General features: G+C 42.0%; 1 protein-coding gene across 1 annotated transcript; it reads right to left on the minus strand.

Moving 5' to 3' along the window:
* On the minus strand, positions 1 to 25,907 carry TEPP (testis, prostate and placenta expressed). The gene is made up of 7 exons (NM_001166473.1): positions 25,614 to 25,907; positions 25,442 to 25,503; positions 24,065 to 24,126; positions 2,381 to 2,457; positions 1,783 to 1,844; positions 825 to 889; positions 1 to 271 (listed from the first exon to the last, which is right to left on the minus strand). The coding sequence occupies exons 1-7, from the start codon at positions 25,780 to 25,782 to the stop codon at positions 205 to 207; spliced, it is 564 nt and encodes a 187-aa protein (NP_001159945.1). The 5' UTR covers positions 25,783 to 25,907; the 3' UTR covers positions 1 to 204.
* Between the last annotated feature and the right edge of the window lie 1,857 nt (positions 25,908 to 27,764).

Genomic DNA, 27,764 nt, shown 5'->3' on the forward strand with positions numbered 1-27,764 from the left:
TATGGTAACACAATCCAGTTTATTGCATTAACACAAAAAGTAGCACCGGGCTACTCGTTAAATCAATTCGAAAGTCATTCCTAAATCTTTTAATACTGAGAATAAAATAACAAGAAATAAAAAAAGCATTTATTAAAACACAAAATGGACGGAATTCTTTGCGTTGGCGTTGTTCCAATTGGTACAGGCGCGGCGAGTTCAAGACTATGTGCGCCATGCTTCGGTTGCTAGGTTACGACTGTACTGGGGGAATGTATCCCTGTATCGGCTACTGTGCTCCGGAAAAAATAGACATGAATTAGTTGATGTATTCATTGATATATCATTGATATTTATATCGATTAGGGGGCACAACTTTAATTGAAACTATAGCTGGCGAGAGCCCTCTATAGTTCAGGGAATTATTATTAGAGTTATTCATTAATATTTCACTAAATTGTTGGGAAAGGGATTTTTCGTCTCAAACCACATGTAACCCAGGAAAGACGATTGAGAGTAGGACGGTAGTACCACAGATAGAGTAAGTCAGTGATAATATAAAACGCCAGAATATCCTTTATTTTCATACCGTGGAGGTTGTAACAGATGTAGACAGCGTAGTGATGGTTACTGACGAATCTTGCGTATGCGTGGCGCCACGACCTAAATTAATCCTGAACTTTATAGGGTCAATGAAAACATGCATCATGGATGTTTACACTGACTGACAGTAATTATTGAATCCTTGCAAAAATGTCTTACACTCACGACTAACAGCAATATCTCATGTCCAAGAGAGCAAAACAACATAACTTTCAAGAAAGCAGTTCGATAATCATACTTACTAAATATTCGCCGGTATTGGTCGCTGCCCATACTGGTCAATATTCGGTTCCTGGTTCAGTGTGTACTGAAAGAGATAGGAAATTGACCAGCTGAAACTTGTCCCATATTAAAAAATAAACAATATTATTCACATAATATTTGCATTTGGACAATGATGTACGATATGGCAATCCAGGTGTAATATGAGGTTATTACGAGGATACTGCAAAGTATGCACGAAGACTGCGGGGGCATCGGCCGGCGCGCAGCGGAGGTCGATGCGACCGCGTATTGCCCAGAGGCGGCGACACATTTGGAAATCTAGACCCTCTGAAACATTATTTCCTGCATTTTGAGGGGCAAATTTTGCTGACACAAAGGTTTTCAGAGGAGGGTTGACGCCCACGTTGAGTGCATAATTTACAGTATTCTCCTAATAACCTTATAATTATACACCTTTTCCTCCCAAGAATGCATCTTGGGAATGCCAAAATCCAAAACGTTTAAAACAGATTTAGTGAACTTCTTTGTGTGGGGTCCAGTCAAACCATGTTTTTTTTTTATTATTATTAGAGGACGCTTACTCGCGTAATAATTCCATATTTGGAATTCGCGTTTCCTAATATGATAGAATGAAAATACCCAGTGCAATGCCACTAAATTACGACACGCTGTAACTTATGGCGTTACGGTCACAGATGTATAATAATATATAAGATTTAATAGTACAATAGAAATTATAAAGGTGCTACAAACTATTTTCATTGCACTATCAGCACGGCAGAAGAAGTCAAGGACAATAGCGCCACCTAGTGTTTCGACCAAATAAAAACTCCTCTCAAAATATATGCAACATAATTTGTTTGAAATCATCATCTAAATGAATGAAGTATTAATATCATCTAGAGTAAATACTAAATAGTTGGGAAATTGTAACTATGTATTGTAGATGACGTCACTGTTTGTGTTTCCACGTACCTTCCATGATGCTGATACATTAGGCCTTAAATACCGTACAGCGTAGCCAACAAATCGTAATTCTGTAAAAGAAAAATCTTTGCTGCTACATTTCATTGAGGGCACTGCACCGTTTAATGCCATATTGGCCACTCAAGTGTGTCTATCAACTTTACAAATTATACCGTGATAAATTGACAAATTATGGTATTTATGGGTAATCACGTGACCTATTTACAACAAGGTAACATTTTTATTATCACTCGCCATAGTATTTTTTCTTCCTGGCATGTTCTGGCACTGACAAGGCAATGCGTGTAATTCAGAACTAGATGACCAATCAGCTCTCGTTTTAGTACTACTGTCATAGAGCAACAAAACCTCCAAAACGTACCAGAATGTGTGTGTGACCTTCAGGGGTCATATACAAGACCTATTCATAACCCCCTTTTCAGGGTTATGTGCAATCTGCAATTACATGCCCATGGTTAGCAACGGACCCGGCATCCCCGTAAACACGGATACAGCTAAACACATTGATGGTATACTACTATCTGACATAACCTCCTCGTCGACATTGCGATGTGGGAGCGGTGTGGGCAACACACAAATTACATACCTCCTTTACCGGTGGAGGATAGTTCGCTTGCAGGCATGCTTGACGAGAAGCGGGAACAATGTACTGGTCTGCTGGTGCTGAAAATACAATAACAAAAATGTTCATAAACAGAACTTAATTGTTTGAGTTATAAACATCGAGTTACAAATATGACTACGCCAATATTTCAGAAACCACGCCAAAATTGTAAAAGTGGGCGTGGTTTATGAAATATGGGCATGGTCATTGTAACTCGATGTTTTCGTAACTCGATGACCGTAGCTCGAACAAGTCAGCATCTCAATGTATTCATGCACAACAAAACAACAATAATGAAGTTTAGTGAAAACTGGTTACAAGTACCCTGATGTCTGTTGACTTGTTGTGTTATGATGTCTGGTATAATCTGCCTGGGGTCGGAAAATAATACCGTGATGGTTATGAGTATGACATGAGAGGCGTGGTTTAAAGCTATTGAAGCTGACTCACTACATGTTAATTTGAAAACATACCGGGTAGTAATAAGATGTATGCGTCTCTCCAGACAACGAAACACAAACAGGTATTCAAATGAATAGTCCTCATCAAACAGACGGTGAGCACACACTAACTCTGATACACGTAACACTGATACACCCTGACATGTAACTCTGATAATCCCCTGACATGTAACTCTGATACACCCTGACATGTAACTATGATACACCCTGACACGTAACTCTGACACACCCTGACACGTAACTCTGATACACCGACATGTAACTCTGATACACCCTGACATTTAACTCTGATACACTGACACGTAACTTTGATACACCCTGACATGTAACTCTGATACGCCCTGACATGCAACTCTGATACACCCTGACATGTAACTATGATACACCCTGACACGTAACTCTGATACACCCTGACACATAACTCTGACACACCCTGACACGTAACTCTGATACACCGACATGTAACTCCGATACACCCTGACATTTAACTCTGATACACCCTGACATGTAACTCTGATACACCCTGACATGTAATTCTGATACACTGACACGTAACTCTGATACGCCCTGACATGCAACTCTGATACACCCTGACATGTAACTCTGATAAACCCTGACATGTAACTCTGATACACCCTGACATGTAATTCTGATACACTGACACGTAACTCTGATACTCCCTGACATGTAATTCTGATACACTGACACGTAACTCTGATACACTCTGACACGTAACTCTGATACACCCTGACATGTAACTCAGATACACTGTGACACGTAACTCTGATACACCCTGACATGTAACTCTGATACACCCTGACACGTAACTCTGATACACCCTGACATGTAATTCTGATACACTGACACGTAACTCTGATACACTCTGACACGTAACTCTGATACACCCTGACATGTAACTCTGATACACCGTGACACGTAACTCTGATACACTGACACGTAACTCTGATACTCCCTGACATGTAATTCTGATACACTGACACGTAACTTTGATACACTCTGACACGTAACTCTGATACACCCTGACATGTAACTCTGATACACCGTGACACGTAACTCTGATACACCCTGACATGTAACTCTGATACACCCTGACATGTAACTCTGATACACCCTGACACGTAACTCTGATACACCCTGACATGTAACTCTGATACACCCTGACATGTAACTCTGATACACCCTGACATTTAACTCTGATACACTGACACGTAACTCTGATACACCCTGACACGTAACTCTGACACACCCTGACAGGTAACTCTGATACACCCTGGCACGTAACTCTGACACACCCTGACACGTAACTCTGATACACCCTGACACGCAACTATGATACACCCTGACATGTAACTCTGATACGCCCTGACATGTAACTCTGATACACCCTGACATGTAACTCTGATACTCTGACACGTAACTTTGATACACCCTGACATGTAACTCTGATACACACTGACACGTAACTCTGATACACACTGACACGTAACTCTGATACACCTTGCCATGTAACTCTGATTCACCCTGACATGTAACTCTGATACACCCTGACATGTAACTCTGATACACTGACACGTAGCTCTGATACACCGTGACACGTAACTCTGATACACTGACACGTAACTCTGATACACCCTGACACGTAACTCTGACACACCCTGACACGTAACTCTGATACACCCTGACACGTAACTCTGACACACCCTGACACGTGACTCTGATACACCCTGACACGTAACTGTGATACACCCTGACATGTAACTCTGCTACATCCTGACATGTAACTCTGATACACCCTGACACGTAACTCTGATACACCCTAACACGTAACTCTGACACACCCTGATACATAACTCTGATACACCCTGACATGTAACTCTGATACACCCTGACATGTAACTCTGATACACTGACACGTAACTCTGATACTCCCTGACATGTAATTATGATACACTGACACGTAACTCTGATACACACTGACACGTAACTCTGATACACCTTGCCATGTAACTCTGATTCACCCTGACATGTAACTCTGATACACCCTGACATGTAACTCTGATACACTGACACGTAGCTCTGATACACCGTGACACGTAACTCTGATACACTGACACGTAACTCTGATACACCCTGACACGTAACTGTGATACACCCTGACAAGTAACTCTGCTACACTGACACGTAGCTCTGATACACCGTGACACGTAACTCTGATACACTGACACGTAACTCTGATACACCCTGACACGTAACTGTGATACACCCTGACAAGTAACTCTGCTACATCCTGACATGTAACTCTGATACACCCTGACACGTAACTCTGATACACCCTGACACGTAACTCTGACACACCCTGACACGTAACTCTGATACACCCTGACATGTAACTCTGATACACCCTGACATGTAACTCTGATACACTGACACGTAACTTTGATACACCCTGACACGTAACTCTGATACACCCTGACATGTAATGCTGATACACTGACACGTAACTCTGACACTCCCTGACATGTAAATATGATACACTGACACGTAACTCTGATACACCCTGACACGTAACTCTGATACACACTGACATGTAACTCTGATACGCTCTGACATGTAACTCTGATACACCCTGACATGTAACTCTGATACACACTGACACGTAACTCTGATACACTGACACGTAACTCTGATACACCCTGACATGTAACTCTGATACACCCTGACATGTAACTCTGATACACTGACACGTAACTCTGATACACCCTGACACGTATCTCTGACACCTGACACGTAACTCAAATACACATTGACATGTAACTCTGATACACCCTGACACGTAACTCTGATACACCTTGACATGTAACTCTGATACACCCTGACACGTAACTCTGATACACCCTGACACGTAACTCTGATACACCCTGACATGTAACTCTGATACACTGACACGTAGCTCTGATAGGCCCTGACATGTAACGCTGATACACCCTGACATGTAACTCTGATACACCCTGACATGTAATTCTGATACACTGACACGTAACTCTGATACGCCCTGACATGTAATTCTGATACACTGACACGTAACTCTGATACACACTGACACGTAACTCTGATACACCTTGCCATGTAACTCTGATTCACCCTGACATGTAACTCTGATACACCCTGACATGTAACTCTGATACACTGACACGTAACTCTGATACTCCCTGACATGTAATTATGATACACTGACACGTAACTCTGATACACCCTAACACGTAACTCTGATACACCCTGACATGTAACTCTGATACGCTCTGACACGTAACTCTGATACACCCTGACATGTAACTATGATACACACTGACACGTAACTCTGATACACACTGACACGTAACTCTGATACACCTTGCCATGTAACTCTGATTCACCCTGACATGTAACTCTGATACACCCTGACATGTAACTCTGATACACTGACACGTAGCTCTGATACACCGTGACACGTAACTCTGATACACTGACACGTAACTCTGATACACCCTGACACGTAACTGTGATACACCCTGACAAGTAACTCTGCTACATCCTGACATGTAACTCTGATACACCCTGACACGTAACTCTGATACACCCTGACACGTAACTCTGACACACCCTGACACGTAACTCTGATACACCCTGACATGTAACTCTGATACACCCTGACATGTAACTCTGATACACTGACACGTAACTTTGATACACCCTGACACGTAACTCTGATACACCCTGACATGTAATGCTGATACACTGACACGTAACTCTGACACTCCCTGACATGTAAATATGATACACTGACACGTAACTCTGATACACCCTGACACGTAACTCTGATACACACTGACATGTAACTCTGATACGCTCTGACATGTAACTCTGATACACCCTGACATGTAACTCTGATACACACTGACACGTAACTCTGATACACCGTGATACGTAACTCTGATACACCCTGACATGTAACTCTGATACACCCTGACATGTAACTCTGATACACTGACACGTAACTCTGATACACCCTGACACGTATCTCTGACACCTGACACGTAACTCAAATACACATTGACATGTAACTCTGATACACCCTGACACGTAACTCTGATACACCTTGACATGTAACTCTGATACACCCTGACACGTAACTCTGATACACCCTGACACGTAACTCTGATACACCCTGACATGTAACTCTGATACACTGACACGTAGCTCTGATAGGCCCTGACATGTAACGCTGATACACCCTGACATGTAACTCTGATACACCCTGACATGTAATTCTGATACACTGACACGTAACTCTGATACGCCCTGACATGTAATTCTGATACACTGACACGTAACTCTGATACACACTGACACGTAACTCTGATACACCTTGCCATGTAACTCTGATTCACCCTGACATGTAACTCTGATACACCCTGACATGTAACTCTGATACACTGACACGTAGCTCTGATACACCGTGACACGTAACTCTGATACACTGACACGTAACTCTGATACACCCTGACACGTAACTGTGATACACCCTGACATATAATTCTGATACACTGACACGTAACTCTGATACAGTCTGACACGTAACTCTGATACACCCTGACATGTAACTCTAATACACCGTGACACGTAACTCTGATACACTGACACGTAACTCTGATACTCCCTGACATGTAATTCTGATACACTGACACGTAACTCTGATACACTCTGACACGTAACTCTGATACACCCTGACATGTAACTCTGTTACACCGTGACACGTATCTCTGATACACCCTGACATGTAACTCTGATACACCCTGACATGCAACTCTGATACACCCTGACATGTAACTCTGATAAACCCTGACATGTAACTCTGATACACCCTGACATGTAATTCTGATACACTGACACGTAACTCTGATACTCCCTGACATGTAATTCTGATACACTGACACGTAACTCTGATACACTCTGACACGTAACTCTGATACACCCTGACATGTAACTCTGATACACTGTGACACGTAACTCTGATACACCCTGACATGTAACTCTGATACACCCTGACACGTAACTCTGATACACCCTGACATGTAATTCTGATACACTGACACGTAACTCTGATACACTCTGACACGTAACTCTGATACACCCTGACATGTAACTCTGATACACCGTGACACGTAACTCTGATACACTGACACGTAACTCTGATACTCCCTGACATGTAATTCTGATACACTGACACGTAACTTTGATACACTCTGACACGTAACTCTGATACACCCTGACATGTAACTCTGATACACCGTGACACGTAACTCTGATACACCCTGACATGTAACTCTGATACACCCTGACATGTAACTCTGATACACCCTGACACGTAACTCTGATACACCCTGACATGTAACTCTGATACACCCTGACATGTAACTCTGATACACCCTGACATTTAACTCTGATACACTGACACGTAACTCTGATACACCCTGACACGTAACTCTGACACACCCTGACAGGTAACTCTGATACACCCTGGCACGTAACTCTGACACACCCTGACACGTAACTCTGATACACCCTGACACGCAACTATGATACACCCTGACATGTAACTCTGATACGCCCTGACATGTAACTCTGATACACCCTGACATGTAACTCTGATACTCTGACACGTAACTTTGATACACTCTGACACGTAACTCTGATACACCCTGACATGTAACTCTGATACACTGTGACACGTAACTCTGATACACCCTGACATGTAACTCTGATACACCCTGACACGTAACTCTGATACACCCTGACATGTAATTCTGATACACTGACACGTAACTCTGATACACTCTGACACGTAACTCTGATACACCCTGACATGTAACTCTGATACACCGTGACACGTAACTCTGATACACTGACACGTAACTCTGATACTCCCTGACATGTAATTCTGATACACTGACACGTAACTTTGATACACTCTGACACGTAACTCTGATACACCCTGACATGTAACTCTGATACACCGTGACACGTAACTCTGATACACCCTGACATGTAACTCTGATACACCCTGACATGTAACTCTGATACACCCTGACACGTAACTCTGATACACCCTGACATGTAACTCTGATACACCCTGACATGTAACTCTGATACACCCTGACATTTAACTCTGATACACTGACACGTAACTCTGATACACCCTGACACGTAACTCTGACACACCCTGACAGGTAACTCTGATACACCCTGGCACGTAACTCTGACACACCCTGACACGTAACTCTGATACACCCTGACACGCAACTATGATACACCCTGACATGTAACTCTGATACGCCCTGACATGTAACTCTGATACACCCTGACATGTAACTCTGATACTCTGACACGTAACTTTGATACACCCTGACATGTAACTCTGATACACACTGACACGTAACTCTGATACACACTGACACGTAACTCTGATACACCTTGCCATGTAACTCTGATTCACCCTGACATGTAACTCTGATACACCCTGACATGTAACTCTGATACACTGACACGTAGCTCTGATACACCGTGACACGTAACTCTGATACACTGACACGTAACTCTGATACACCCTGACACGTAACTCTGACACACCCTGACACGTAACTCTGATACACCCTGACACGTAACTCTGACACACCCTGACACGTGACTCTGATACACCCTGACACGTAACTGTGATACACCCTGACATGTAACTCTGCTACATCCTGACATGTAACTCTGATACACCCTGACACGTAACTCTGATACACCCTAACACGTAACTCTGACACACCCTGACACATAACTCTGATACACCCTGACATGTAACTCTGATACACCCTGACATGTAACTCTGATACACTGACACGTAACTCTGATACTCCCTGACATGTAATTATGATACACTGACACGTAACTCTGATACACCCTAACACGTAACTCTGATACACCCTGACATGTAACTCTGATACGCTCTGACACGTAACTCTGATACACCCTGACATGTAACTCTGATACACACTGACACGTAACTCTGATACACACTGACACGTAACTCTGATACACCTTGCCATGTAACTCTGATTCACCCTGACATGTAACTCTGATACACCCTGACATGTAACTCTGATACACTGACACGTAGCTCTGATACACCGTGACACGTAACTCTGATACACTGACACGTAACTCTGATACACCCTGACACGTAACTGTGATACACCCTGACAAGTAACTCTGCTACATCCTGACATGTAACTCTGATACACCCTGACACGTAACTCTGATACACCCTGACACGTAACTCTGACACACCCTGACACGTAACTCTGATACACCCTGACATGTAACTCTGATACACCCTGACATGTAACTCTGATACACTGACACGTAACTTTGATACACCCTGACACGTAACTCTGATACACCCTGACATGTAATGCTGATACACTGACACGTAACTCTGACACTCCCTGACATGTAAATATGATACACTGACACGTAACTCTGATACACCCTGACACGTAACTCTGATACACACTGACATGTAACTCTGATACGCTCTGACATGTAACTCTGATACACCCTGACATGTAACTCTGATACACACTGACACGTAACTCTGATACACCGTGATACGTAACTCTGATACACCCTGACATGTAACTCTGATACACCCTGACATGTAACTCTGATACACTGACACGTAACTCTGATACACCCTGACACGTATCTCTGACACCTGACACGTAACTCAAATACACATTGACATGTAACTCTGATACACCCTGACACGTAACTCTGATACACCTTGACATGTAACTCTGATACACCCTGACACGTAACTCTGATACACCCTGACACGTAACTCTGATACACCCTGACATGTAACTCTGATACACTGACACGTAGCTCTGATAGGCCCTGACATGTAACGCTGATACACCCTGACATGTAACTCTGATACACCCTGACATGTAATTCTGATACACTGACACGTAACTCTGATACGCCCTGACATGTAATTCTGATACACTGACACGTAACTCTGATACACACTGACACGTAACTCTGATACACCTTGCCATGTAACTCTGATTCACCCTGACATGTAACTCTGATACACCCTGACATGTAACTCTGATACACTGACACGTAACTCTGATACTCCCTGACATGTAATTATGATACACTGACACGTAACTCTGATACACCCTAACACGTAACTCTGATACACCCTGACATGTAACTCTGATACGCTCTGACACGTAACTCTGATACACCCTGACATGTAACTATGATACACACTGACACGTAACTCTGATACACACTGACACGTAACTCTGATACACCTTGCCATGTAACTCTGATTCACCCTGACATGTAACTCTGATACACCCTGACATGTAACTCTGATACACTGACACGTAGCTCTGATACACCGTGACACGTAACTCTGATACACTGACACGTAACTCTGATACACCCTGACACGTAACTGTGATACACCCTGACAAGTAACTCTGCTACATCCTGACATGTAACTCTGATACACCCTGACACGTAACTCTGATACACCCTGACACGTAACTCTGACACACCCTGACACGTAACTCTGATACACCCTGACATGTAACTCTGATACACCCTGACATGTAACTCTGATACACTGACACGTAACTTTGATACACCCTGACACGTAACTCTGATACACCCTGACATGTAATGCTGATACACTGACACGTAACTCTGACACTCCCTGACATGTAAATATGATACACTGACACGTAACTCTGATACACCCTGACACGTAACTCTGATACACACTGACATGTAACTCTGATACGCTCTGACATGTAACTCTGATACACCCTGACATGTAACTCTGATACACACTGACACGTAACTCTGATACACCGTGATACGTAACTCTGATACACCCTGACATGTAACTCTGATACACCCTGACATGTAACTCTGATACACTGACACGTAACTCTGATACACCCTGACACGTATCTCTGACACCTGACACGTAACTCAAATACACATTGACATGTAACTCTGATACACCCTGACACGTAACTCTGATACACCTTGACATGTAACTCTGATACACCCTGACACGTAACTCTGATACACCCTGACACGTAACTCTGATACACCCTGACATGTAACTCTGATACACTGACACGTAGCTCTGATAGGCCCTGACATGTAACGCTGATACACCCTGACATGTAACTCTGATACACCCTGACATGTAATTCTGATACACTGACACGTAACTCTGATACGCCCTGACATGTAATTCTGATACACTGACACGTAACTCTGATACACACTGACACGTAACTCTGATACACCTTGCCATGTAACTCTGATTCACCCTGACATGTAACTCTGATACACCCTGACATGTAACTCTGATACACTGACACGTAGCTCTGATACACCGTGACACGTAACTCTGATACACTGACACGTAACTCTGATACACCCTGACACGTAACTGTGATACACCCTGACATATAATTCTGATACACTGACACGTAACTCTGATACAGTCTGACACGTAACTCTGATACACCCTGACATGTAACTCTAATACACCGTGACACGTAACTCTGATACACTGACACGTAACTCTGATACTCCCTGACATGTAATTCTGATACACTGACACGTAACTCTGATACACCCTAACACGTAACTCTGATACACCCTGACATGTAACTCTGATACGCTCTGACACGTAACTCTGATACACCCTGACATGTAACTCTGATACACACTGACACGTAACTCTGATACACACTGACACGTAACTCTGATACACCTTGCCATGTAACTCTGATTCACCCTGACATGTAACTCTGATACACCCTGACATGTAACTCTGATACACTGACACGTAGCTCTGATACACCGTGACACGTAACTCTGATACACTGACACGTAACTCTGATACACCCTGACACGTAACTGTGATACACCCTGACAAGTAACTCTGCTACATCCTGACATGTAACTCTGATACACCCTGACACGTAACTCTGATACACCCTGACACGTAACTCTGACACACCCTGACACGTAACTCTGATACACCCTGACATGTAACTCTGATACACCCTGACATGTAACTCTGATACACTGACACGTAACTTTGATACACCCTGACACGTAACTCTGATACACCCTGACATGTAATGCTGATACACTGACACGTAACTCTGACACTCCCTGACATGTAAATATGATACACTGACACGTAACTCTGATACACCCTGACACGTAACTCTGATACACACTGACATGTAACTCTGATACGCTCTGACATGTAACTCTGATACACCCTGACATGTAACTCTGATACACACTGACACGTAACTCTGATACACCGTGATACGTAACTCTGATACACCCTGACATGTAACTCTGATACACCCTGACATGTAACTCTGATACACTGACACGTAACTCTGATACACCCTGACACGTATCTCTGACACCTGACACGTAACTCAAATACACATTGACATGTAACTCTGATACACCCTGACACGTAACTCTGATACACCTTGACATGTAACTCTGATACACCCTGACACGTAACTCTGATACACCCTGACACGTAACTCTGATACACCCTGACATGTAACTCTGATACACTGACACGTAGCTCTGATAGGCCCTGACATGTAACGCTGATACACCCTGACATGTAACTCTGATACACCCTGACATGTAATTCTGATACACTGACACGTAACTCTGATACGCCCTGACATGTAATTCTGATACACTGACACGTAACTCTGATACACACTGACACGTAACTCTGATACACCTTGCCATGTAACTCTGATTCACCCTGACATGTAACTCTGATACACCCTGACATGTAACTCTGATACACTGACACGTAACTCTGATACTCCCTGACATGTAATTATGATACACTGACACGTAACTCTGATACACCCTAACACGTAACTCTGATACACCCTGACATGTAACTCTGATACGCTCTGACACGTAACTCTGATACACCCTGACATGTAACTATGATACACACTGACACGTAACTCTGATACACACTGACACGTAACTCTGATACACCTTGCCATGTAACTCTGATTCACCCTGACATATAACTCTGATACACCCTGACATGTAACTCTGATACACTGACACGTAGCTCTGATACACCGTGACACGTAACTCTGATACACTGACACGTAACTCTGATACACCCTGACACGTAACTGTGATACACCCTGACAAGTAACTCTGCTACATCCTGACATGTAACTCTGATACACCCTGACACGTAACTCTGATACACCCTGACACGTAACTCTGACACACCCTGACACGTAACTCTGATACACCCTGACATGTAACTCTGATACACCCTGACATGTAACTCTGATACACTGACACGTAACTTTGATACACCCTGACACGTAACTCTGATACACCCTGACATGTAATGCTGATACACTGACACGTAACTCTGACACTCCCTGACATGTAAATATGATACACTGACACGTAACTCTGATACACCCTGACACGTAACTCTGATACACACTGACATGTAACTCTGATACGCTCTGACATGTAACTCTGATACACCCTGACATGTAACTCTGATACACACTGACACGTAACTCTGATACACCGTGATACGTAACTCTGATACACCCTGACATGTAACTCTGATACACCCTGACATGTAACTCTGATACACTGACACGTAACTCTGATACACCCTGACACGTATCTCTGACACCTGACACGTAACTCAAATACACATTGACATGTAACTCTGATACACCCTGACACGTAACTCTGATACACCTTGACATGTAACTCTGATACACCCTGACACGTAACTCTGATACACCCTGACACGTAACTCTGATACACCCTGACATGTAACTCTGATACACTGACACGTAGCTCTGATAGGCCCTGACATGTAACGCTGATACACCCTGACATGTAACTCTGATACACCCTGACATGTAATTCTGATACACTGACACGTAACTCTGATACGCCCTGACATGTAATTCTGATACACTGACACGTAACTCTGATACACACTGACACGTAACTCTGATACACCTTGCCATGTAACTCTGATTCACCCTGACATGTAACTCTGATACACCCTGACATGTAACTCTGATACACTGACACGTAGCTCTGATACACCGTGACACGTAACTCTGATACACTGACACGTAACTCTGATACACCCTGACACGTAACTGTGATACACCCTGACATATAATTCTGATACACTGACACGTAACTCTGATACAGTCTGACACGTAACTCTGATACACCCTGACATGTAACTCTAATACACCGTGACACGTAACTCTGATACACTGACACGTAACTCTGATACTCCCTGACATGTAATTCTGATACACTGACACGTAACTCTGATACACTCTGACACGTAACTCTGATACACCCTGACATGTAACTCTGTTACACCGTGACACGTATCTCTGATACACCCTGACATGTAACTCTGATACACCCTGACATGTAACTCTGATACACCCTGACACGTAACTCTGATACACCCTGACATGTAACTCTGATACACCCTGACATGTAACTCTGATACACCCTGACATGTAACTCTGATACACTGACACGTAACTCTGATACACCCTGACATGTAACTCTGATACACCCTGACATGTAACTCTGATACACTGACACGTAACTCTGATACACCCTGACACGTAACTCTGACACACCCTGACAGGTAACTCTGATACACCCTGGCACGTAACTCTGACACACCCTGACACGTAACTCTGATACACCCTGACACGCAACTATGATACACTCTGACATGTAACTCTGATACATCCTGACATGTAACTCTGATACGCCCTGTCATGTAACTCTGATACACCCTGACATGTAACTCTGATACACTGACACGTAACTCTGATACACCCTGACATGTAACTCTGATACACACTGACACGTATTTCTGATACACACTGACACGTAACTCTGATACACCTTGCCATGTAACTCTGATTCACTCTGACATGTAACTCTGATACACCCTGACATGTAACTCTGATACACTGACACGTAGCTCTGATACACCGTGACACGTAACTCTGATACACTGACACGTAACTCTGATACACCCTGACACGTAACTCTGATACACCCTGACATGTAACTCTGCTACATCCTGACATGTAACTCTGATACACCCTGACACGTAACTCTGATACACCCTGACACGTAACTCTGACACACCCTGACACATAACTCTGATACACCCTGACATGTAACTCTGATACACCCTGACATGTAACTCTGATACACTGACACGTAACTTTGATACACCCTGACACGTAACTCTGATACACCCTGACATGTAATGCTGATACACTGACACGTAACTCTGATACTCCCTGACATGTAATTATGATACACTGACACGTAACTCTGATACACCCTGACACGTAACTCTGATACACCCTGACATGTAACTCTGATACGCTCTGACATGTAACTCTGATACACCCTGACATGTAACTCTGATACACACTGACACGTAACTCTGATACACCCTGATACGTAACTCTGATACACCCTGACATGTAACTCTGATACACCCTGACATGTAACTCTGACACCCTGACACGTAACTCAAATACACCTTGACATGTAACTCTGATACACCCTGACACGTAACTCTGATACACCTTGACATGTAACTCTGATACACCCTGACATGTAACTCTGATACATCCTGGCATGTAACTCTGATACACCTTGACATGTAACTCTGATACACCCTAACACGTAACTCTGATACACCCTGGCACGTAACTCTGATACACCCTGACACGTAACTCTGATACACCCTGACACGTAACTCTGATACACCCTGACACGTAACTCTGATACACCCTGACACGTAACTCTGATACACCCTGGCACGTAACTCTGATACACCCTGACATGTAACTCTGATACACCTTGACATGTAACTCTGATACACCCTGACACGTAACTCTGATACACCCTAACACGTAACTCTGATATACCCTGACACGTAACTCTGATACACCCTGACACGTAACTCTGATACACCCTGACATGTAACTCTGATACACCTTGACATGTAACTCTGATACACCCTGACATGTAACTCTGATACATGTCACACGCAACGTAATATTACCGTAATTGGTATAGCACACGTGTGATGGTTCAAATACCAAAATGGCAACAGTAACAAAAAGACATCCATGGGGGCGATGATAAAATACGAACATGGAGCCAACAGATGAGGTTTCAACTGGTACTGGTATTATTATACTCTGCAAAAATCAAGTACAAGAACGCGGTAAAACACCATTACTCCAATAACTAGATACTTAAACTCCAATACAATTCAACGAGATCTCCGATCTGACCTCAGTGCTGAACAACTCCCCTATATATACCCACACTGTCTATAAATAGACCATTACATCAGCATACATAATGAGTCTGGTACTTACTACCAATTTCTAGAATGTTCCATTACCTTCTATTGCCTCGTACAGTGTTCTATTACCTATTCAACCAGTTTCTAAACACAATCTAGAATATTCCACCCAGACAAAGTACGGTTCTAGAACATTCTCAGTGACACGGAAGTGGTAAACAAGTCCTATGCGACAATACACCTTGACAAGTAACTCTGATACACCCTGACAGTAACTCTGATACACCTTGACATGTAACTCTGATACACTCTGACACGTAACTCTGATACACCTTGACCTGTAACTCTGATACACCTTGACATGTAACTCTGATACACCTTGACATGTAACTCTGATACACCCTGACACGTAACTCTGATACACCCTGACATGTAACTCTGATACATCCTGACATGTAACTCAAATACACCTTGACATGTAAGTCTGTTACACCCTGACACGTAACTCTGATACACCTTGACATGTAACTCTGATACACCTTGACATGTAACTCTGATACATCCTGACATGTAAGTCAAATACACCTTGACATGTAACTCTGATACACCTTGACATGTAACTCTTATACATCCTGACATGTAAGTCAAATACACCTTGACATGTAAGTCTGATACACCCTGACATGTAACTCTGATACATCCTGACATGTAAGTCAAATACACTTGACATGTAACTCTGATACACCTTGACATGTAACTCTGATACATCCTGACCTGTAAGTCAAATATACCTTGACACGTAACTCTGATACACCCTGACATGTAACTCTGATACATCCTGACATGTAAGTCAAATACACCTTGCCATGTAACTCTGTTACACCTGACATGTAACTCTGATACATCCTGACATGTAACTCTGATACACCTTGACATGTAACTCTGATACATCCTGACATGTAAGTCAAATACACCTTGACATGTAACTCTGATACACCCTGACACGTAACTCTGATACACCCTGACACGTAACTCTGATACACCCTGACATGTAACTCTGATACACTGACACGTAGCTCTGATAGGCCCTGACATGTAACGCTGATACACCCTGACATGTAACTCTGATACACCCTGACATGTAATTCTGATACACTGACACGTAACTCTGATACGCCCTGACATGTAATTCTGATACACTGACACGTAGCTCTGATACACCGTGACACGTAACTCTGATACACTGACACGTAACTCTGATACACCCTGACACGTAACTGTGATACACCCTGACATATAATTCTGATACACTGACACGTAACTCTGATACAGTCTGACACGTAACTCTGATACACCCTGACATGTAACTCTAATACACCGTGACACGTAACTCTGATACACTGACACGTAACTCTGATACTCCCTGACATGTAATTCTGATACACTGACACGTAACTCTGATACACTCTGACACGTAACTCTGATACACCCTGACATGTAACTCTGTTACACCGTGACACGTATCTCTGATACACCCTGACATGTAACTCTGATACACCCTGACATGTAACTCTGATACACCCTGACACGTAACTCTGATACACCCTGACATGTAACTCTGATACACCCTGACATGTAACTCTGATACACCCTGACATGTAACTCTGATACACTGACACGTAACTCTGATACACCCTGACATGTAACTCTGATACACCCTGACATGTAACTCTGATACACTGACACGTAACTCTGATACACCCTGACACGTAACTCTGACACACCCTGACAGGTAACTCTGATACACCCTGGCACGTAACTCTGACACACCCTGACACGTAACTCTGATACACCCTGACACGCAACTATGATACACTCTGACATGTAACTCTGATACATCCTGACATGTAACTCTGATACGCCCTGTCATGTAACTCTGATACACCCTGACATGTAACTCTGATACACTGACACGTAACTCTGATACACCCTGACATGTAACTCTGATACACACTGACACGTATTTCTGATACACACTGACACGTAACTCTGATACACCTTGCCATGTAACTCTGATTCACTCTGACATGTAACTCTGATACACCCTGACATGTAACTCTGATACACTGACACGTAGCTCTGATACACCGTGACACGTAACTCTGATACACTGACACGTAACTCTGATACACCCTGACACGTAACTCTGATACACCCTGACATGTAACTCTGCTACATCCTGACATGTAACTCTGATACACCCTGACACGTAACTCTGATACACCCTGACACGTAACTCTGACACACCCTGACACATAACTCTGATACACCCTGACATGTAACTCTGATACACCCTGACATGTAACTCTGATACACTGACACGTAACTTTGATACACCCTGACACGTAACTCTGATACACCCTGACATGTAATGCTGATACACTGACACGTAACTCTGATACTCCCTGACATGTAATTATGATACACTGACACGTAACTCTGATACACCCTGACACGTAACTCTGACACACCCTGACATGTAACTCTGATACGCTCTGACATGTAACTCTGATACACCCTGACATGTAACTCTGATACACACTGACACGTAACTCTGATACACCCTGATACGTAACTCTGATACACCCTGACATGTAACTCTGATACACCCTGACATGTAACTCTGACACCCTGACACGTAACTCAAATACACCTTGACATGTAACTCTGATACACCCTGACACGTAACTCTGATACACCTTGACATGTAACTCTGATACACCCTGACATGTAACTCTGATACATCCTGGCATGTAACTCTGATACACCTTGACATGTAACTCTGATACACCCTAACACGTAACTCTGATACACCCTGGCACGTAACTCTGATACACCCTGACACGTAACTCTGATACACCCTGACACGTAACTCTGATACACCCTGACACGTAACTCTGATACACCCTGACACGTAACTCTGATACACCCTGGCACGTAACTCTGATACACCCTGACATGTAACTCTGATACACCTTGACATGTAACTCTGATACACCCTGACACGTAACTCTGATACACCCTAACACGTAACTCTGATATACCCTGACACGTAACTCTGATACACCCTGACACGTAACTCTGATACACCCTGACATGTAACTCTGATACACCTTGACATGTAACTCTGATACACCCTGACATGTAACTCTGATACATGTCACACGCAACGTAATATTACCGTAATTGGTATAGCACACGTGTGATGGTTCAAATACCAAAATGGCAACAGTAACAAAAAGACTTCCATGGGGGCGATGATAAAATACGAACATGGAGCCAACAGATGAGGTTTCAACTGGTACTGGTATTATTATACTCTGCAAAAATCAAGTACAAGAACGCGGTAAAACACCATTACTACAATAACTAGATACTTAAACTCCAATACAATTCAACGAGATCTCCGATCTGACCTCAGTGCTGAACAACTCCCCTATATATACCCACACTGTCTATAAATAGACCATTACATCAGCATACATAATGAGTCTGGTACTTACTACCAATTTCTAGAATGTTCCATTACCTTCTATTGCCTCGTACAGTGTTCTATTACCTATTCAACCAGTTTCTAAACACAATCTAGAATATTCCACCCAGACAAAGTACGGTTCTAGAACATTCTCAGTGACACGGAAGTGGTAAACAAGTCCTATGCGACAATACACCTTGACAAGTAACTCTGATACACCCTGACAGTAACTCTGATACACCTTGACATGTAACTCTGATACACTCTGACACGTAACTCTGATACACCTTGACCTGTAACTCTGATACACCTTGACATGTAACTCTGATACACCTTGACATGTAACTCTGATACACCCTGACACGTAACTCTGATACACCCTGACATGTAACTCTGATACATCCTGACATGTAACTCAAATACACCTTGACATGTAAGTCTGTTACACCCTGACACGTAACTCTGATACACCTTGACATGTAACTCTGATACACCTTGACATGTAACTCTGATACATCCTGACATGTAAGTCAAATACACCTTGACATGTAACTCTGATACACCTTGACATGTAACTCTTATACATCCTGACATGTAAGTCAAATACACCTTGACATGTAAGTCTGATACACCCTGACATGTAACTCTGATACATCCTGACATGTAAGTCAAATACACTTGACATGTAACTCTGATACACCTTGACATGTAACTCTGATACACCTTGACATGTAACTCTGATACATCCTGACATGTAAGTCAAATACACCTTGCCATGTAACTCTGATACACCTTGACATGTAACTCTGATACATCCTGACCTGTAAGTCAAATATACCTTGACACGTAACTCTGATACACCCTGACATGTAACTCTGATACATCCTGACATGTAAGTCAAATACACCTTGCCATGTAACTCTGTTACACCTGACATGTAACTCTGATACATCCTGACATGTAACTCTGATACACCTTGACATGTAACTCTGATACATCCTGACATGTAAGTCAAATACACCTTGACATGTAACTCTGATACACCCTGACATGTAACTCTGATACATCCTGACATGTAACTCTGATACACCTTGACATGTAACTCTGATACATCTTGACATGTAACTCAAATACACCTTGACATGTAACTCTGATACACCCTGACATGTAACTCTGATACATCCTGAAATGTAACTCTGATACGCCCTGACATGTAACTCTGATACACCCTGACATGTAACTCTGATACACCTTGACATGTAACTCTGATACACCCTGACATGTAACTCTGATACGTGTCACACGCAACGTAATATTACCGTAATTGGTATAGTACAGGTGTGATGGTTCAAATACCAAAATGGCAACAGTAACAAAAAGACTTCCCTGGGGGCGATGATAAAATACGAACACGGAGCCAACAGATGAGGTTTCAACTGGTACTGGTATTATTATACTCTGCAAACATCAAGTACAACAACGCGGTAAAACTCCATTACTCCAATAACTAGATACTTAAACTCCAATACAATTCAACGAGATCTCCGATCTGACCTCAGTGCTGAACAACTCCCCTATATATACCCACACTGTCTATAAATAGACCATTACATCAGCATATATAATAAGTCTGGAACTTACTACCAATTTCTAGAATGTTCCATTACCTTCTATTGCCTCATACAGTGTTCTATTACCTATTCAACCAGTTTCTAAACAAAATCTAGAATATTCCACCCAGACAAAGTACGGTTCTAGAACATTCTCAGTGACACGGGAGTGGTAAACAAGTCGTATGCGACAATACACCTTGACATGTAACTCTGATACACCCTGACACGTAACTCTGATACACCTTGACAAGTAACTCTGATACACCCTGACATGTAACTCTGATACACCTTGACATGTAACTCTGATACACCCTGACATGTAACTCTGATACGTGTCACACGCAACGTAATATTACCGTAATTGGTATAGTACAGGTGTGATGGTTCAAATACCAAAATGGCAACAGTAACAAAAAGACTTCCCTGGCGGCGATGATAAAATACGAACACGGAGCCAACAGATGAGGTTTCAACTGGTACTGGTATTATTATACTCTGCAAACATCAAGTACAACAACGCGGTAAAACTCCATTACTCCAATAACTAGATACTTAAACTCCAATACAATTCAACGAGATCTCCGATCTGACCTCAGTGCTGAACAACTCCCCTATATATACCCACACTGTCTATAAATAGACCATTACATCAGCATATATAATGAGTCTGGAACTTACTACCAATTTCTAGAATGTTCCATTACCTTCTATTGCCTCCTACAGTGTTCTATTACCTATTCAACCAGTTTCTAAACAAAATCTAGAATATTCCACCCAGACAAAGTACGGTTCTAGAACATTCTCAGTGACACGGAAGTGGTAAACAAGTCGTATGCGACAATACACCTTGACATGTAACTCTGATACACCCTGACACGTAACTCTGATACACCTTGACAAGTAACTCTGATACACCCTGACATGTAACTCTGATACACCTTGACATGTAACTCTGATACACCCTGACACGTAACTCTGATACACCTTGACCTGTAACTCTGATACACCTTGACACGTAAGTCAAATACACCTTGACATGTAAGTCTGATACACCCTGACATGTAATTCTGATACACCCTGACACGTAACTCTGATACACCCTGACATGTAACTCTGATACATCCTGACATGTAACTCAAATACACCTTGACATGTAACTCTGATACACCCGGACATGTAACTCTGATACACCCTGACACGTGACTCTGATACACCCAGACATGTAACACTGATACATCCTGAAATGTAACTCTGATACGCCCAGACATGTAACTCTGATACACCCTGACATGTAAGTCTGATACACTGACACGTAAATCTGATACACTCTGACACGTAACTCTGATACACTCTGACACGTAACTCTGATACTCCCTGACACGTAACTCTGATACACCCTGACACGTAAGTCTGACACACCCTGACACGTAACTCTGATACGCCCTGTCATTTAACTCTGACCCACCTTAACAGGTAACTCACCTTAGTTGAAAATTTGAAGGTGGATATATCTCCCTCAACGAGCGTCCAGTTTCTGTAATCCTCTAAATTTCGTGAGAAATATAAAAAAAACTAAAAAAAACACATTATGATGATAATGCGATTGTCACACGTCAAACACTATTAGTATTAGTTATTTTGTGACGTCACGGTAAAGAGTCAGAGCGGTTTACCAGTATAACAAGCTAAATTGAGTCTCTGAATGTTATTTTTTTCATTTTCAGACGGTTGGTAAATCACTATGTGCATTCGCTTTGAGCAACATAAGTGTGTCGATTGCAGCTATGTTACTATTTTGAAAAATGTTGAAAGGTTATGAAAGAACACTTGGCGTAAATAGCAACTGCTGAACCTCTCTATTACAATATAATTATAACGTCTCTATAAACGCATGTAGATGCATGGGAGAGAGGGCACTTTATTTAGTTCAGTAACTTGTATTTTCCAAGAGGCAACACCAATCCCGACACTGTTTGTAATCGTGTTGTCTGTCATCTTTACGCCGGTGTAGCATGTGTGGTGGCGTAAAGGAAAAATATATGTGAAAATGTTATGTTAATGTAAACAGGCTTACGGGTGGCGACATATTTACGCATAGAATATTTTTAATTATTAACAGGCGTACTTTTTTTCGAATGAGAACACGGTACGTATCTCAGTAACCGGCGTGCTGTGACGTCACCTATGCTTAGTATAATGTGGGCGCAGGTGTAAAACAACCTGTCTTGTATTAGTCACATTGTAAGTTATTGCACGTAGTCTGCGTAAAACAATATTCTTTTATGACAATATGTTGTCATAGCTACGGTTTGCTTTTCACGCCCAAAAGAACCCTGACACTACTCAAATGGGTAGTTGATTACAACTTGGCCTGGACCTCGCATGATAAAAACGTTTAAAAGGTTACTGACATCGACCAAGGTGATCGGTGTGACCGTATTGATTGCATATTTACCAATAAGCTTGTCAGTAAATACAGGCTATGACGTTATTCCGTATAATGGCTCTCATTAGAATTTCAATTAAACCAGACAAAGCATTGATCGAAGTAATAAATGTTATGAGTCGACTCTTGTCATCTTGTTTGCCACTACAATAGAGTGTCGACACTGGCCCAGTCGTAATGTTCTGTCTGTGTAATTGTCTACACCGAGATAGGAAGACAATTGATCAATTGATCAAATTTGACGTGAATGTATTTAAAGCAACTGCTGACAGATATTAACACGTACTATTACGTCATTGACCGAGCTGATATATACAGCACTACTGTGTAAATACTTGGCATGTCCCGGGTTACCGAGGAGCCGAATTAACAGTACGTAAAATGACATCGCTAAGACATCATTGATAACTTACCGTACATGACAGTGATCTGGCAGGGGATCGAAACAATGTGATGTTCGCATTCTTGAAATCTCCTGCAAAAATGAAAAAAACAAACAAAAACAAACGGGCGTTTGTTATAATATATTTCCATAGAAACAACACGTTTAACTATATGCGGTGGTAGATATGGAGGCGTTCTTACCGGGTCCACATGTAGTCGTAGTTCGACAATGTTCTTCTGGTAATTTATGTGCTGCAGTGTCCATGTCCATGCGACGAAATGTTGGTATTTTGGGGTGGTACATCCCCTCTTTCACAGCTGACAACTTCACATAATTTGGCCGACCAGGAGCGCTAAAAGTTGACGACATTTTTGATGGACGGCGTGAATACGCGTAAGACTGTTCGCATCAAAGTATTTTATACATAAACTGGTTGTTCAGCCTTTCGTTGCTATGGACCCAGTACACGCTTCACGTTTTGCTGGACGGTGTCGTGCAAACAAAATGTTCATTAACAATTTAGCGATGCATAGCTTTTATCGAACACCCTTTGTTCTGTCAATTACAAAGCGCGAACAATGAAACTGTTCCCATACAGCCAATCGGCGGGCTCATTACAATGCGCGCGACTGTCATGCGCAGTACGCACGAAATGGAACACATCAGAACAAAGGGTGGCGAGTTGTGGCTGTAACTGTTTACTCGTTATACCCGAGTGCAAATAATGAAAAGATCATTGTGATTGACATCTCGGCCACAAGTTTAGAGTTACCGTTATCATTAAAATCAGTCGATAAACAAACAAGACTGCTAATCCAGATAAACAAGACATGGATACGTTATTTCAACACGTCTCTATCACTCAGGCTAGACGAGATGCGCAAATAAACTACGCACGGTCCTGACGACCATTGTTTCCTTTTTATTGGGTCAATAGGTCAAAACTTGCATCCACTGACGTCATAGTATTGAAGAATACCGCTATTAATTACAGTAGGATGGTCGCACTACACCAGAAACGAACTGGACGGAATAAATATGAGATGTGTATTGTAGTATCACAATTGAACCGAGGTTAATCCATTACCGAGTTGAATAGGAAGACAGTTCTTTAACGCATTCACCCTCACTTGAACTTAGTTTATGTACAGTTGCCTTAGTTTACCCCCAAACCACGCGGTTAGAAATAAACTGATTAAATGACGGACAAAAACACTTATAATTATTATTATTTCAAATTTGAAAAAAAACTTTGATTTTTTTTTATTTTTAATATTAATTATTACATGTATTTTGGAAAGATTTTATCATTTTGATTTACATTTTGTTTTTAAAAATAATCTCCGGTACAATTTTTTGAAATTTGAAATTAAAATGTATCTTAAATTCAAATGTCCTTTCATTTTTAAAACTGAAAATAGCTAAAGTTTTTTTTTTTCATTAATAATCTTGTCTGCTTGGCTGTTAGCGACAAACGGAAGGGCATCATAGTATGACCACCATGATGTAAGGCAAGTGAGGCCCTCCAAACGGAAGGGCATCATAGTATGACCACCATGATGTAAGGCAAGTGAGGCCCTCCAAACGGAAGGGCATCATAGTATGACCACCATGATGTAAGGCAAGTGAGGCCCTCCAAACGGAAGGGCATCATAGTATGACCACCATGATGTAAGGCAAGTGAGGCCCTCCAAAGGCGTATTTCTATTGTGACCACCATGATGTAAGGCAAGTGAGGCCCTCCAAACGGAAGGGCATCATAGTATGACCACCATGATGTAAGGCAAGTGAGGCCCTCCAAACGGAAGGGCATCATAGTAATGTAATAATAAACTTTATTGATATCGTATCCTTTATAGGATCTTGAGTTAAATTACAATAAAGTGTGGATGAGAAAAAAACACAAGAAAGACAATAAGATAAAATATCATAAAAATGATAACAGAAAAAAAAAACCTTGCAGATATGCCTTGATATTAATATTGTTGTTTATTTGGATGAGAATGAAGGCTTTTTCATGTTATTTTCTCTAATTTTGAAACATTCGTAAATGTATTTAGCTAGTTTTATAATTGTTTTATTTTCATTGTTGTTCATCATAGCTATCATTTTTTCTTCATCTGTCGTGTTTGGGAGTGACATTTTTGACTTAGTGTTTAGTTGGTTTCTTTCATTTTCATATAATTTGCAGTTAAGCAGAAAATGTTTTTCATCTTCAATTTCGTCTAGGTCACACACAGGGCATTTCCTTTTGCATGCATCTATTTTATTGTAGCGACCCATTTCTATTTGTAAAACATGAGCACTAATTCTTAGTTTTGTTAGTGCTGATCTATGTTTAGAGTCTTTTA

This window comes from Saccoglossus kowalevskii, chromosome 6 (genome assembly GCF_978046115.1).
Source record: "Saccoglossus kowalevskii chromosome 6, keSacKowa6.1, whole genome shotgun sequence".
Lineage (NCBI taxonomy): Eukaryota > Metazoa > Hemichordata > Enteropneusta > Harrimaniidae > Saccoglossus > Saccoglossus kowalevskii.

Bases quoted from the DNA above. Each gene is read 5' to 3' on its own strand.
- TEPP (NM_001166473.1), bottom strand. From the start codon at position 25,782: ATGTCGTCAACTTTTAGCGCTCCTGGTCGGCCAAATTATGTGAAGTTG. The intron at 24,127-25,441 runs GTAAGTTATCAA...CACGAAATTTAG, and splicing joins CCAGATCACTGTCATGTACG to AGGATTACAGAAACTGGACG. The intron at 1,845-2,380 runs GTATGTAATTTG...TTTCTTTTACAG, and splicing joins ATCCTCCACCGGTAAAGGAG to AATTACGATTTGTTGGCTAC.